General features: G+C 49.7%; 2 protein-coding genes across 2 annotated transcripts in view; both read right to left on the reverse strand.

Moving 5' to 3' along the window:
- On the reverse strand, positions 1-9,500 carry LOC100476417 (NACHT, LRR and PYD domains-containing protein 7). The gene is given in 5 exon segments (XM_034638100.1): positions 1-173; positions 4,936-5,106; positions 8,411-8,558; positions 8,560-8,855; positions 8,858-9,500. Coding segments are annotated over 4 exon segments (1,191 nt in total). The 3' UTR covers positions 1-173; positions 4,936-5,002.
- PYDC2 (pyrin domain containing 2) overlaps positions 9,267-16,580 on the reverse strand; it is a 24,732-nt gene continuing 17,418 nt past the window's right edge. The window contains exons 4-6 of the mRNA XM_034672592.1: positions 16,011-16,296; positions 10,258-10,332; positions 9,267-10,107 (exon numbers count right to left, since the gene is read on the reverse strand). Of these exons, the coding sequence (XP_034528483.1) occupies positions 9,569-10,107; positions 10,258-10,332; positions 16,011-16,296 (900 nt within the window). The 3' untranslated portion in view covers positions 9,267-9,568. The remainder of the gene's footprint in view (positions 10,108-10,257; positions 10,333-16,010; positions 16,297-16,580) is intronic.

Raw genomic sequence — 16,580 nt, forward strand, 5'->3', positions numbered from 1 at the left:
TTACGACAGCCTCTGCGCCTGCACCTTGGTGTCTTGGAGTCGTGCACAGCAACCTGGCACTCTTGTCTGGCCGCTCACTGGCTGTGGGGTCCAGGCACAGGAGGGACTCGCTGATCTTGAGGGAGGAGGAGAGATGGGCCCAGGGCTGGGTGGTGGCAGAACAAGTCTCCAGCCTGCCAGAGAAATGGGAACACGTCAATCTTAAGTACCAAGCACTGGATAACGGTCTCGAGTTTTACGCTCATTCCACATTACGTCCTGTCCCGGACTAAGTGATGTGGCGCAGTGGCTAAGTGTGGTCGCCGGACCAGCTGCCCCAACAGTCACCCGGCAAGCAGTTGGAAATGCAAACCCTCAGAAACTCCGGATGCGGGATCCACCGAGTTCTGCTTCAGTGTGTCCTGTGTTACCTGGAAGACTCCTGGGCCACATACTCAGAAGCTGATTCAGAGGATCTGAGAGAGACCCAAGAATCTGGGTTTTAACAAGTTCCCAGGTGATACAGCTGCGGTTAGCGTGGAGACGCCACGGTGAGAACTACCTGTTCGGCTGTCCGGTCAAGCACGCACACTGGGCAGCAGGGTGCCCTCACTCTGTCCCCGGAGAGAACAGTCTCCCCACGGAGAATGGAATTTCATTGGGACATTACATGTATCACGGCCTTTGGAGTGGGGTTTTCTTTTTTAATGTTTGTTATGTTAGTCACTATACGGTACATCATTAGTTTTTGATGTCAAGTGCCATGACTCATTAGTTGCGTATAACACCCAGTGCACCATGCAATACGTGCCCTCCTTACTACCCATCACCAGCCTATCCCATCCCCCACCCCCCTCCCCTCTGAAGCCCTCGGTTTGTTTCCCAGAGTCCATAGTCTCTCATGGTTCACCTCCCCCACTAATTCCCCTCCTTCATTGTTCCCTTCCTCCTCCTAATGTCCTCCCTGCTATTCCTTATGTTCCACAAATAACTGAAACCATATGATAATTGTCTTTCTCTGCTTGACTTATTTCACTTAGCATTATCTCCTCCAGTGCCGTCCATGTTACTGCAAATGTTGGGTAGTCGTTCTTTCTGATGGCTGAGTAATATTCCATGGTATATATGGACCACATCTTCTTTATCCAGTCATCTGTTGAAGGGCATCTCGGCTCCTTCCACAGTTTGGCTCTTGTGGACATTGCTGCTATGAAATTGGGGTGCATGTGCCCCTTCTTTTCACTACATCTGTATCTTTGGGGTAAATACCCAGTAATGCAATTACTGGGTCATAGGGTAGCTCAATTTTTAACTTTTTGAGGAATCTCCACACTGTTTTCCAGAGCGGCTGCACCAGCTTGCACTCCCACCAACATTTTTTTTTAATTATTATATTATGTTAGTCACCATACAGTACATCCCCGGTTTCCGATGCAAAGTTCGATGCTTCATTAGTTGCATATAACACCCAGTGCACCACAATACGTGCCCTCCTTACTACCCATCACCGGTCTATCCCATTCCCCCACCCCCCTCCCCTCTGAAGTCTTCAGTTTGTTTCTCAGAGTCCATAGTCTCTCATGCTTCATTCCCCCTTCTGATTACCCCCCCTTTCTTTATCCCTTTCTTCCCCTACCGATCATCCTAGTTCTTATGTTCCATAAATGAGTGAAACCATATGATAATTGTCTTTCTCTGCTTGACTTATTTCACTTAGTATAATGTCCTCCAGTCCCGTCCATGTTGCAGCAAATGTTGAGAATTCGTTCTTTCTGATAGCTGAGTAATATTCCATTGTATATATGGACCACAGCTTCTTAATCCAGTCATCTGTTGAAGGGCATCTCGGCTCCTTCCACGATTTAGCTATTGTGGACAATGCAGCTATGAACATTCCCACCAACATTTATATCTTTAAATTGGAAACAAGTCATACCCTCATGTTGAGTGTTTATTAAAGTTGATGAGTCACATGATGTGCTAAGTGCACTATGTACCATGATGGGTAGTAAGGAGGGCACGTATCGCATGGTGCACTGGGTGTTACACACAACTAATGAATCATCGAGCTTTACATCGGAAACTGGGGATGCACTGTTTGGTGACTAACGTAATATAATAAAAAATATTATTATATAAAAAAAATAAAAAATAAAATTGTGATCCTGAAAAAAAAATTGAACAAAAACACTCTTTTCTCTTAGAGTCTAACCTGCAGTAGAGGAACCAACATTAACCTGGGCATTGGAACACAAAGTCGAATGTTTAATGGCTTTCCATAAAATAAAACAAATTTATATGGAGTTTCCTTCTTCCATTTTGGGTATCCATTTACTCCTTGAGAAACAAGTTAATACCCCAAATCTTCACATCGCACACTTTCTTTTCCTGGTGAATCCTCACGGGAAAAAGAAAGGTCATTAGTAACGGTCAATTATGACAACACCTACTTCCAATGACGTGACAATGAATACGTGTGTGCTTGGACTTGGTTTCATTCAGTCCTCACATCCTTGGGAGATGTGCCTTACTCCAGCCTACTGACGGGGGTGAGACCTCATTAGACAGCCCAAGATCACACCGGTAGAGGCGGAACCACAATCGGAGACCAACAGATCACCTTAAGCTGTGTTCCTGTTACTACTCAAACGTGGCCAAGTGAGGATCAATGGAACCCTGTGATGAGGGATGAAAATCCTCACCAGAGCGATCACGTGGAGAACATCCCGAGGGGAGATCTCTCAACCCAGAGGACAACCAAGTAAGGGAAAACCGGATGCTCTCAAAGCATCCTTGCCTGGACAGAGGAATCTGGACAGAATCTGGCATTCTGAAGCATGACGCAGGAGAAGCATAAGCCATAAACATATTCTCTCTGATGGAGGACGGTATCCAGTTTCTGAGCCTTTCTTGGGACTCCTAGGGATTGTTGTCCAGGTTGTTCAATGATCAATACAAGGGAAAATTAAACGCCAGCCCATTTTCTGTTCTGGGGCATGTGCCCTGAGTAGCACTGTTTCTAATCAGAAAAAGGGATCCCCCCCCAATTTATACAGAGTTGCCGTACAGGCTCGTGGCAGCTCTGTGCACACGCTGGGGGTTTTCAGGGATGGGGGGATATTCCTGAGGTATTGCAGGTTACATCTGGGGTGTCTCAAGATTTCACGCCATATGGGAAGCATATTGTTCTGGTCATTTCCTTGAAGGGTCAGATGCGTGAGTCTCGTGACCACCAAAAGCAATGCATAAGTTCCGATAAGCATCCGCTGGGGAAATATTTTTGAGGCTAGGGAAAGGACAAGAAAGGTGAAATGTTGCGTTTCTGTATATGTGGGAACAAAGGGCCGCAACAGGTTTAAACAATGGAAACTTTGTTCATGTTTTTCACCTCCACTGACGTGTGGTCGACACACTGTACACATTAAGGTATACGACGTAATGTTTCGATACACTCCTACCTTGTGAAATCATCATCACAATCAAGCTAGTGAGCATACCTATCGATTCACATAATCACCGCTTCCTCTTTTTTTTTGTGGTGAGAACACTTGAGATCAAGTCTCTTAGCAAATTTCAAGCGTACGACGCAGTATTGTTTACCGTGGTCACATTGGTGCACGGTTTTGTCTCCAGAACTCACTCATTTTGCACTAGCTGAAACTCTGTACGGCTTGACTAACATCTAATTTTATTTTATTTTATTTTTTTTTAAAGATTTTATTCATTTATTCGACAGAGATAGAGACAACCAGCGAGAGAGGGAACACAAGCAGGGGGAGTGGGAGAGGAAGAAGCAGGCTCATAGCGGAAGAGCCTGACGTGGGGCTCGATCCCAGAACGCCGGGATCACGCCCTGAGCCGAAGGCAGACGCTTAACCGCTGTGCCACCCAGGCGCCCCTAACATCTAATTTTAGAAACTCTCAGAAGCCCCAGTTTCTTTAGTCATCTCAAATTTTGCAAAAGGGAAGTTGGCCATCAACAGTTGTTTCAGACAAGAGCTGTTCTGAGGCTCTTCGAAAGAGATAACGAAGGGTAGCAGCTTCTGCCCTCGGTGTTAGCAATGGGCACATTTCGGGAGCGCTATGTCCTGCTCGACGTCCTGCACGGAGAACCAGGATCGCGTGGCTAACGTGACCCAACTACATATTCACACACATACGGATCATATCCACACAGACATGCACCCAGCCCAGGTCACAGGCCTATCTCGGCTCATCGATACCATCTCTCCAACAGTGCTCGCAGTCGGGGGTGAGTCTGTACCCCCTGGGGACACCTGGCAATGTCTGGAGACATTTTAGGTTGTCACACATGGGGATGTGTGGGTGCCACCGGCATCTGGAAGGTAGAGGCCAGGGCTGCTTGGAAAAATCCTATGATGCACAGCCCCCCACAATGACGAATCCACCGGCCCAAGCCCAGTGTCCATAGAGGTTGAGAAATCCTGCTCCACGCACAGCCCCTGGTTGTCTTAATGGGATTCAAGCTGCCCCCGGGGTCTGGCTGTTCGCCATGGTGTTCCGTGGACAGCCACATCACGTTCATGTTGTATTAAAATTACTTTATAAGAAAAAGTGGAATGGTGGTTGCCAGGGGCTGGGGAGAGGGGATCATGGGGAATTATTATTTAATGGGGACAGAGTTTCAGTTTCGCGACAGGAAGAGTTCTGGAGATGGTTGGTGGTGGGTGCATAACTACCCATTTAAAAATGCGTAACTGCATTTAAAAATGGTTAAGATGAGAAGTTTGAGGTTATACCACACTAAGAAAATTGGAAAAAGTTACTTCATACGATTCAGTAGACAAACGAAAGGTATGGATGGTCTCAGTTCCTTACGTCTCGAGTCCCCGGTTGGACTTTGGGAAAGGAATTCAGATATTGCCGCAAGAGTAAAAACGTAAGGAACCTGGTGATGCCCGAGGGGTTTTCATCCGGCCAGTAGCTTGTACTTACACCACTTTCGGAAGATTATGGGTAGCAGACGCTATTTGTTCACAAAGCAGTTTCACTGAGGAGGAACTCAGGAAGCTCTGACTGATGTCCAGAAACACCAGATTCTTGTTTGAGTCGAACGTGGAAAAAGGATCCATCCAGAAAGGAAGCACGGAGTGATCATTCCGGAACCTACTGGGAAGAGGCAAAGGAGGGAATTTACCAAATATTGCTGGAGAGGAAACTAACATTTATTTGTCCATCCTCGTGAAGATATTTAGGGAGGGTTGCTCTGGGCATAGCCCCCTAATGAGTGCAGCTCTGCAAGTCGGATGATTTAATCACTCAGCAGCACCAGACAGCTCATCGCCAAAGACATGTCACTGGAGAAAGAACTCAAACTTTTTTTTTTTTTAAGATTTTTTGAGAGAGAGCGCATGAGGAAGCGTGGGGGGAGGGGCAGAGGGAGAGGGACAGACTCCCCACTGAGCAGGGAGCCTGACTCGGGGCTCGATCCCAGGACCCCGAGATCATGACCTGAGCCAAAGTCAGACACTTCACTGACTGAGCCACCCAGGTGCCCCAGAACTCAAACGTCTTGCACAGTAATCTAACAGAGGGTTAGAATAAGCCAAAATTCTAAGATCGTTGGCAAAAGATTGAAAGCAATGTACATCATTGATTTAAAAAAATTGAGTGATATACATGTCAATGGAGGAGATTTTAATGTCTGATGGTTTATCTGTATACATGATATTCTCAATCTAATTTGTGACTATATTTGTAACCTAAAATGATGTCCCTAAAAACTTGAGAAAACGTTATCACAGACTTACCCGAGAATGTTTATTTTGCTCTGTGGTTGCTTCTGGGGGTAGGGTTTGCATAGGTGATACGATTTATCTTTCAGTATTGCTTTAATTCTCTGTCTACGTATGGGATCTTTGCAAGCAGAAAAACATGATTTTCAGGAAAACGGTGCAAACACTTGAAACCCTGACGTGTCAAAAGTTAAAACATTTTCGTTATTGATGGGGAAATACTGTAGGACCTCAAGAGAAGTCTAATATCTTAAGGTTTTTGCGGAGAAAATCGAAGGTACGAGCGTGCAAGGACTAAGAGTGATCAGTAAGAGAAATAGAACAACAGAGCAAAACGTAAACGAAAGCTGGAATTTCAGCTGGTCTATGCTCGGAACCTTGAACAAAGTCAGAATTAGGCATTTGCAAACCACGGCTTTGAGGCAAGTACTGTACCTACTCGAAGGTTCTGGAAGCACAGAAAGTATCTGACTCGCCCAGGTCATCGCCCAGGAACAGCTATAACAGAGACGGAACTCAGAGCCAGAGAAGGCGGTCCCAGCACCCATGTCACCCACCACCACCGGACATCCCCCAGCCTGTAACTGGGCCTGGCTGATTTCAATTAAGGCAGCCGGTTTCCAGAGCATAAAAATGTATCTGAATAATTAACTTCTTATTTCCACTCTGCTGCTAAGCCTCGTGAGGCTGGCCACTCCTGTCGCTCTGTCTTCTGAAGGACAATTGTCCTTCCTCCTACAGAATGGCCCAAGACAGTGTTTCGGGGATGTTCTTCCAAAGGCACTAATGGAAGAGTAACTATATTTGGGTCAACATGAATATCTTCCTCGGATGCAAAAGAGCCCGGAGAAGAGACAAGCAGTTTCTAAAGGCGAGAAGCCTCATTAGTAGACTTGACTGAACTGCAAGTCCTACGCAAAGCAGACGTTGTGGTTTGAAATAGGGGAAGAAAAGAGAAGCCAGACAGAACTCAGACTCCGTCAGCCCTAGCGCCCCTGGCTGTTTTAAGATGAGGTTATACCTCTGGTTTTATTAGCGGTGCTTGCCTCCATGAAAGACATATTTAATGACCTCATTGGAGAACTTGAAGCAACACGAGGAGGACAAGCCTTTATAAACCTAGTTTGTGACTTCAGGGTAAGTGCAATGGTCTTAGCAGTCCAGCCACTGTGTAGACCACGGGCTCCCTACCACCCTGCTCCAGAGGAAGTGATCTGACCGAAGGCGTCTCGTGATTTGAGTATCCCAGGAGCTACAGACCAGCAATGCTACGGGCCTGCTGTGACGAGGACAGAAGGGACAGTGGCAAGACGACCTGAAAGGAACTTTCGTGAAAAGCATCAGTTTGTGTTTCAGATCAGAATGATCATAATCACACCTGAAGACATCCATTACGTTCTTCCCAGACGGGGTGGCGGCGGGGGCGGGGGTGAGGCTCCAAGAACCAAGGAGCCCAACTATGGTTAATTACCTGCCATGTTAACGCTGGCACCATGGCTGGTTTTAACCAAACCAAGGTTAAAAAGAAAAAGGAAAGAGACTATTTTGACTTGGGATCTTGGATGGGATAGAGAAGGCTATTCGCGCAATCTCATTTTCATTCAAAGCAGCTCTTCGATGACCCGCCTGCAGAAGAGATTTAGGGAAACCAGCACGTGGGCCTGTGTGAACACTGGCTGAGAGAAGAAACAAAATCAGGATATGGACGAACGGATAAGGTCTGTGGACTGCTGGTGATCTGGGAGGTCAAGAAATGTTCATGACCAGCTGTCATGGTCCTGACACCCCTGGGGTGACTCAAGTTCGTGGCTCTCTGCTACATGGGGAAGGAATGTGAGGGAAAGTTAAGGGAATGTGTAAAACAGACGTCTCCAACAGGAAAGCAAGGAGGGCGTTTTATTCTGGGCGCATGAATATGCATGAGGATTTCAGATACTGATTTCAGATGACAACCTAGGGTTGAGGAAGAGGCAAGCTAAGATAAATATCAGTATGTGGGGGGCCCCGACATGGGACTGTGAGCAGTGACCTTGGATTGTGACGGGGGACTTCATAAGCCAGCAGACTGGAGTTCTAATCCCACTCAAGCACCCTTTTCTGAAACCAAGATCTTCACCTCAACATGGAAGATTACACGTAGCCACCAGGTGATAAACAGTATTTGGAAACTCGCTCTGAGCTCAGCTGATGTTCCTTGAGCCTACATCAAGAATAAAAGCCTCATGACTGACTGGGGTCATCTCACTGTGTCACTCGTGTTAGGCGAGGTACCCATGATCACGGACCGGGGGAAGCTTTCAGAAACCTTGTTGAATCAACCTCTGACTTCACATCTTTAATGCCTTTCCATCTGTCATGCCAAATGGGACCGTCCCATACGAATGGGCAACCTAGGCAACCAACACGAGGACTGAAATAAGGTCGAGCCATTTGCAAAAATTGCTCAGCTAAAGAAAAAAGGAAACACCTCTCAAAACAAGGTCTGGTTCCTAAGACCCACATTCTTCATCTGAACATGTCTCCGCCTTGAATGGCAAGCTGGCAGAAGAAATTCTGGCGAGGAGAAAATTCTGACCCTAAGCCACAGGGAGCAGGCCACTCTGCCCTGTCCCTAATGCAGCAGGGGACGAGGCTGGAGAGGGCACACTGACAGAGTGACCAGGACAGGTCCTTACCCGTCAGCCTGAGCCTCTGGTTCCCATGCAGCATCGTTCTCCAGGAACATCCCCTTTCTACCCGCAGCCACATTTTCTGCAAGTTTTCACAGTGCTTGAGGCAGAAGGATGCGTGCACGATGTCTGAGGCATCTTGCAAATGCAGGGANCAGGGCCACTTCGGTGACCTGGGCCATGGCCTCCTTCACAAGCGGCTCCTCCTGGGATTTGTAGAGACAGTACAAAGTCTCCTTTGTGTCAGGCACCGAGGAGAAGTGTCTGTTCTGGGCGGACCTTACTCTGCATTCCAGTAGCTCCTGCTTGACCTCCGTGGACACCGGGCAGCCAAAGGTCGTCCCTAGCTCCCTGGCCCTCTTTTCATTGGCGAGGCCGAACAGGAAGCGCCCCACGGGGGCTAGGTGGGGGTTCTTGAGTCCTTCTTCCTTGGACAGCAGCCTCTGCACACCCCTGATGTCCAGGTGGGGCTCCCCGCGTCTTGGCCGTCCTCGCCCCGCAGAACGTAGAACGCGGTGGCCAGGAGCTGGACGCTCGGGCGGACGAAGCAGTAGCAGCCCTGGCAGTCTCGGCCCTTCTGGAGGATGCCCCCGTCCAGGAAAGGGCGCAGGGCCGACTCGTGCACGCGCAGCCGGCGCAGGTCGTGCGCATCGCACAGCGCGCTGTGCGCCCACAGTTCGCAGCCGCCAGCAGGCACGGTGCACAGCGCAGCGGCGACGCCAGGCCCCGGGCAACTGCCCTGCGCGGGCGCGAACCGGCTGCAGANGCCCACAGTTCGCAGCCGCCAGCAGGCACGGTGCACAGCGCAGCGGCGACGCCAGGCCCCGGGCAACTGCCCCGCGCGGGCGCGAACCGGCTGCAGAGGAAGCGCAGCCGCAGCGCCCTGGCGGTCTGGCAGGTGGGGCGGGAGTCCCCGCCCCGGTGCATCTGCAGCCGCAGACAGGGGCACACCGTCCAGCACACCGCGGGCGCCCGCGCCCAAGCGGAACAGCGCCGCGTTGCTCTGCATCAGGTGGAAAGCGTGCCGCGCCTGCGCCTCCCCTGCAAAGTGTCGCCGGAAATACGCGCTCCTGTCGCGTTCTGAGAGCCCCTCCATCTCCACCAAGAGCGGCTGCTCCAGCAGCAGCTGCAGCTTGCTCAGGACCTCGGGTCGCGTGGTGACCACTAGCCATGGGGTGGAGACTTCCCTTCAGCAAGCTCCCCAGGAGGACAGGCGCTGGTCTCTGCGTCCTCCTGTCGCCACGCAGGTCGCGCACCAGCGCCCCCAGCCCCGAGGGCACGCGCAGCTCCTTGAAAGAGTCGAAGACCAACAGGAGTTCCTGGGCCTGGGCGAGGACCTGCGGAAGGGCGTGCTGCGAGGCCAGGGCGCTGTGGGCCAGCAGCTCCGCGAGGGAGCGCGTTCCCCTGCGGCTGAGCGTCCTGCAGCCGAGAGAAGGCGGTGGGGCGGGGCCGCGCGAGGTTGTCCTGCGTCCAGTCCCGCAGGCACTTCTTGGCCAGCGTGGTCTTCCCGACGCCCACGAGACCGTGCAGCACCACCACGTGCCGAAATGGCCCTGCAAGCATTTTAGGATTACAGGATGGGATCAGCGTCTTGTATTTCTGGGTGACAGTGTGAATGTTTTCACTGGCTGCAGGCCAAAAGTTCTCCTTCCAGATCTGCTGGACCTTCTCTTGCAAAATACTTCCATATTTATCCTGTTTCCCTTCAGTGATAGGAGGTAGGGGATAGGAAGGATAGAGCTGGTTATTCATTAGGGGAAAAAATACTTTGTGTTAAGTAGGAAGGAGACACTAGAGAAGTTTATAAAGAACCACCTGACAGCAAAGCTCACCCAGGAAGATAGGATACGGACCTGGCTTTTCTCCTTTCAAAACTTCCTTCGCTTCTTCTGGGTTTGTGACATCTTCTCCCCGTACTTGTGTAGGCCCTGCAAAATACAAATTAAAAATGAGCTTGACACAAAAACGTGTGAATTTCTTTTACCAGAGAAAGGGTATTAAAGCAGGTTCCAAGAAGAGCAGAATCTTATCTCCTTATTGTGTGCTGGGAGGTGCAACGACTGGGTTTAGAGAGACGAACGAGCAAATGACCTTCTAAACCAAGTTACGGTCCTCTCCTCTGCAGACGCATAAGAAGAAATACCGGTTCTAGTTGCTCTATCCAAAGTCAATGGGATCTATTGAAACTACGTGTCTGTTTTTCCCACCGGACTAGAAGGTGCACCAGGATATGAGACGGACCTTCATACAGCCCAACCCATCACAGCTGCTCAAGTATGAGTACGCCAGTGAGGTCACGCCCGTGTGGAGTGCCGGACGATTCCCGAGTATCTGCCCACGGTAAGTGAAAGTATAGGTACGCCAAGCCTAGTTCATGGCAGCGTTATGCAAGGCAGTCAAGAAGTAGAAAAAAATTAAACATTTGCAGCAACATGGATGGGACTGGAGGAGATTATGCTAAGTGAAGTAAGTCAAGCAGAGCAAGACAATTACATGGTTTCACTCATTTATGGAACATAAGAAATAGCAGGAAGATCGGCAGGAGAAGGAAAGGAAGAATGAAGGGGGGTAAACAGAAGGGGGAATGAATCACAAGAGACTGTGGACTCTGAGAAACAAACTGAGGGCTTCAGAGGGGAGGGGGGTGGGGGATGGGATACGCTGGTGATGGGTAGTAAGGAGGGCACGTATTGCAGGGAGCACTGGGTGTTATATGCAAGTAATGAATCATGGAACATGGCATCAAAAACTAGGGATGTACTGTATGGTGACTAACGTAACATAATAAAAAATTATTTAAAAAAAAGAAAAAATTCAGACATCCACCCATCAATGAACGGGCAATTGAGTGTGGCATGTCCAATGGAATATTATTCTGTAATAAAAAGGGACGCATCAGTGATACAATAGAGACAAACCTCAGAAACATTATGCTAAGTGATAAAAGACACACAGGCAAGACCACATGTGTCCAGAAAAGGCAAGTCCACAGAGACAAAATAAAGTGATGGTTGCCTGGAACTGGGGGACAGAGACCAGGGAGTGACCGCATTGGACATGAGGAACTTTCCGGGGTGATGTAAAGGCTGTAAAGTCGGATAGCGGTGATGGCTGCACAACAGTAGGAGTCGCTGATTTAAAATGAGTGAAATCTATGGATACATAGATTGTACTCACCAGGGCCGTCGACGAAAACTCCTATACGAAATACTGAACACAGGCTGATATAATAAAACCCTAAACACAGGCTGACATGAGCGCCTCACTGATGTTAAATGGACCGCAGTGCCGTTTGGGGCGAGTCGCCCATCTACAGCACAGCTCAGTCTTCTCTGGGAGCTCAGATTCCCGAAGCATGCGCATCTGAAATTGGAAAATCTAAGAGCTACTCCATAGAGTGCACTGATTCTCTGTGAACTGAGGGAATTCCAGTTCTTTCCAATCGTCCCCTCCCTGCTTTGTTCTTGAGTGAGGGAGGAAGGCCTTTTCTGTGAGACGACTGGTGATTATAGAGTGGAGAAAATGAGGTTGGGGGGGGTTGGAACTCCGGAGAGGGGCAGAGAGGACACACGGGGTGGGGTGTGCGTCGCTTGGCTTGCTCGACACTGACCAACCTGGCTCCTTTTCTTCTGCACGCTGCTGGGTTTCCTCCAAGTTTGCGCATTTTGGTTCTGGAGTCCTGGCGATCCCGGAGAAAAGAGGGGGCATTGCAGGCTTGTCACTAGGTTAGTATTGAAACTTCCGCACGGGGAGAGGGTGGGACTTCAAGAGACTTATGTTCGAGGACTTAAGCCTGGAGGACATAAAAAGGACCTTAAGGTGCTACCGGAGATAGAATTAAAGTGTGTCAGGCCACTGTCTCAGGCTTACGGGCCTCTTCTGGCTTCCTATGCAGTTGAGAACACAGAGTGAGTGTTCCATGGGAGGGAAAGGCCCAAGGAGCCTTAGGACTGAAGAAAAAGGCTGACCAGTCCAGCATGACAGGAAATGATTTATTTATTTAAAGATTATTTCTTTGACAGAGAAAGAGCACAAGCAGGGGGAGCGGCAGGCAGAGGCAGAGGGAGAAGCAGACTCCCCGCTGAACAGGGAGCCCGATGCGGGGCTCAACGCCAGGACCCTGGGATCACGACCTGAGCTGAAGGAAGACACTTAACTGAGCCACCCAGGTGCCTCCAAGAAATGGTTTATTAAGGGGACAGAAGCATGTCTTGGGCAGCTGCAAGACCAGCCGATCTCCAGGACCCTGCTTCCACAGCCCTAGAGGCTAGGAGCACAAGTGGGGGTCACCCAGGAGGAGAAGGAGAATGGGTGTGTGCCCCGTCCTATCTCCAGAGCAGGTCACGGACATTATGCCCTGAGGGTGTACTTAAGGGTGGAAACAAAAGGAAAGACCGTGAGAATGGGGGAGGGGGTGGTGCTCAGGAAGGCTGCAGGTTCTAGAACGCTTATCATGGTGGCTTTGTCCTAGCGCCTGTCAAGTTCACACAGTGAGAATTGGGCACCATTACTTGGCCTTGAGGGCATCAGAAAGCTTTCATGGATTAATTCCCTGGTTTCTGATTAGGTAGCTAAAACCACACTGTCCTGGGAGGGAGCATAAGAACAGGGTGGAGTCCTGAAGGGAGAGGAAGTACTTTCAGCTCAACACTGGATAAAGAAGAGGGGAGTCTAGAAGAGTCCTGAAGAGATTCCCAGGCATCTGAAGAACTGGGAAACTGGCTGCGGGCATCTGAAGTTCGGGAAAATGCTGGTCTAAAGATACCCTTCGTAAAGGCATCAGGGCATAAATAGCCAGTAAGACTCCAAGGGACATCAACGAGGACCAGGATGCTGAGTGAGAACATGGTCAGCCAGTCATCCACTTTGAAGAGGAGGCAGAAGAACAAGAATTCTGGGGTGCCTGGGTGGCACATGGGGCGCCTGGGTGGCACAGCGGTTAAGCGTCTGCCTTCGGCTCAGGGCGTGATCGGCGTTATGGGATCGAGCCCCACATCAGGCTCCTCCTCTGTGAGCCTGCTTCTTCCTCTCCCCCTCCCCCTGCTTGTGTTCCCTCTCTCGCTGGCTCTCTCTATCTCTGTCAAATAAATAAATAAAATCTTAAAAAAAAAAGAACAACAACAAGAATTCTGAAAGAACAGAGGAAAAAACGAGCAACAAAGGCGACCATGTCATAAAAGCCAAGAGCAGGATTCTGAAAGAAGAATTCTCCGTGCTTGTCATCCGAGCACTTAATGGAATGAATGCCAGCTTCTTAAGCAGGCCGTATTCCTGAAAGTATTGCCAAATGTAAGATCTGCGGGACCACCAGTCCTCTTCCGACATTTATTTAGACGTCCTTGTAGAACCCTTTAACGCACGTGTGTTGCTCGAAGAAGTCAGGACATCCGGGGTGGAAATTATCAATGGCTGTGCCTTTGCCCTTCAAACCACCTTGAGCCCAAGTCGTATCATTAAGGATACTGGGGATTTGGGATGTCAAGAGAAGAGAATGTTGAAAAATCACTAACTCAAAAATCCTTTTGGCCGTAATTTTCTTGCTCCTGCAAAGGGCCAGACGGTAACTATTTCCTGCTTTTCAGGTCACACCTCTTATCTCTGCCCTTGTAGGGCGAAAGCGGTCACAGGTAACATACCAGCGAGTAAGTATGCCGCGTGCAAACACTGCGTTTATGAATACTGAAGTGTGAGTTTCATATGATTCTCATAGGTTCTAAGACAGTCTTTTGATTCCCAGCCCCAGCCATTTAAAAATGTAAGAACTGGGGCGCCTGGGTAGCGCAGTTGTTAAGCGTCTGCCTTCGGCTCAGGGCGTGATCCTGGCGTTCTGGGAACAAGTCCCACATCGGGCTCCTCTGCTGGGAGCCTGCTTCTTCCTCTCCCACTCCCCCTGCTTGTGTCCCCTCTCTCGCTGGCTGTTTCTCTGTCACATAAATAAATAAAATCTTTAAAAAAAAATGTAAGAACTGTTCTTAGCAGGTGGCAGGCTGGACCTGGTTTCTGAGCCTGGTCGGCCAACCCTTGCTGTAGGTCAGTCGAAAATCCGCTTGTCCAGATTGCAGGAAACTGTGTGTGTTTACTGACTTCTGGTATAAATACTGCCTCACTGAGCTCCCCAGGCCTCACTCCTCACACGCCTGGACGGCGGCAGAGAGAAGGGCTTTTCTTTGCATCCTTAGTGCTCAGCTCCATGTCCTGTCTAATTAAAGCAAGCCCTGAATTCCAAAATCGCACTTGAAAAGAAGTAAATGAGGTAGCTTATCTAATGCTGGACGCTTGTTCCAAGACACCCCACAGCTGCTTCTGGAAGAGGAGGAGGTGGGAACACCGGCACTTTCCAGAGCCAGACCCTTACAGGTAACCAGCTCGGAGCTGCTTCATGCCATTTCCAAATTTATAATCTCCGGAGGCCAGCTAGGGGTGAAAACCCTCACCGATCCATTGAAGACAGGGAACATGAAGCTAAAAACAGATCCCTGGCTGGAATAAAATTGGCCTTTTTTTTTTTTTAAGGAAAAGGAAAATCGTAGGTAGGGAAGAGCCATTCTGAATACCCTTGCCGAAGAACAAGAGAGAAAATGCTCTCCAGAGCAGAGCGCTCTCCAGAACAAAACAACACCTGCCACAAAACCAAGCTGCCTATGTAATTTTGTACTTTCTTGTAGCCACATTATGAAAGGTATAAAGAGGAACAACTGATTTTCATAATTTTTATGTATGTAAAATGCTGTCACTTCGACGCCTTGTCCGCGTAAGAGTTGCTTGTGAGATAGTACGTAAAACCGTGCAGTTCGAAGCCCACGTGTGCTCTAGCCTGGTAGCGAGCGTGCCTGACCTGAGCCAGCGTGTGTCACGTGTGCGCTAACCGCATGCGGCCGCGCTGCCGGGCCACACAGCCCTGGACGTTATAAAACCCGGGGTGCACACAGGCACGGCCCGGGGGAGACACGGATCACTTAGCTAAATCGGAGTCCCTGGTGATTGGTTCGGGACATCACTCTTGAGGAGATCGCCCAGAAGAGCGAAAGTTGACAACACGGCGAAAGCACGGCTCTCCACTCGGGGACATTGGGCAGTGTCCAGAGACATTTTTGGTTGTTGCAAGTGAGGGGAGAGTGCTGCTAGCTTCGGATGGGTGGAGGCGCTGGGATGCTAGCACTGGGATCCCAGGGGTGCTGTTAAATACCCCGCAACACAAGAGGTCTCCTCACCCAGCCCTGAAAGCTATTAGCGCTGCTGATCGAAGGGAAGATAGGGGTTTGCTTCTGTGAGTGTGTGGAGGGAAACATGAGGCAGCTGAAAACCAAACAGAGGGTGACCAATAATTTAACACTTGGATGTAGGAGAGAACGGAATCCGGAATATACTCTAGGAACAGACTTGGACAAGAGAAGGGATGTAGACTGAGGAGGCCAGGGAAGGTATACAATACGCGGACAGAGTGGAAATAGCGAGAATGAGAGATACCACTAGACTTCATGAAGGTCTAGCATTCGGGCTCAGGACAGGTGGCCTCTGCAAGGTCAATGTTATTCCTACGCACGTAAAACCTTGGAGGCTACTCTTCCCTCCTCTTATGCCACCGTGTGGGCGTGTGTCTACTCACCCCCGAGCTCATCCTTTGCTCTCTCAGACAGATCTGTTCGGTTCATCTTGTCGAAGACCTGGATGGTCACCATCTCTACCCAGTGGCTGGGGCAGCGGTTGCTGAGGATTTCTGCCAGTTGCTTCCCATCAGCCTCCTTTACGCCTGTCGCAGGCATGTGCTGTAACTCACCTTGCGGGGAAAGGGGCCTCAGGAGAGACTTGAACTGGCTCGGCTCATGCTGGCCGAGCTGCTCCAGGAGGCGCTGCAGGCTGACACCCAGCTGTGCAGAAGGTTCCATCACACCCTGCATGAGAGATCCGAGCTCTGGGCATTAAAGAATCAAGGGAAGGAATGAAACCGACAGCGAATTACTATTCCTGTCTTAAACACTGGTTGCCTCTGTGCCAGGAACTGGGCAATTCTCACTCCTCCTGCTCTAGGAACCAACTCCCCAAAATAGGAAAAATTCACACAGAACTCCCTTAGTTTTTGCCTTGACACAGGGGTTCCCATACCCTTTTGAGAGTGTGCACATCCCTGAGGGTAGGTAGGAAGTCCATGCTGATACATCTCCTGGACCTAGCAGAC

This window comes from Ailuropoda melanoleuca, chromosome 12 (genome assembly GCF_002007445.2).
Source record: "Ailuropoda melanoleuca isolate Jingjing chromosome 12, ASM200744v2, whole genome shotgun sequence".
NCBI classification, from domain to species: domain Eukaryota; kingdom Metazoa; phylum Chordata; class Mammalia; order Carnivora; family Ursidae; genus Ailuropoda; species Ailuropoda melanoleuca.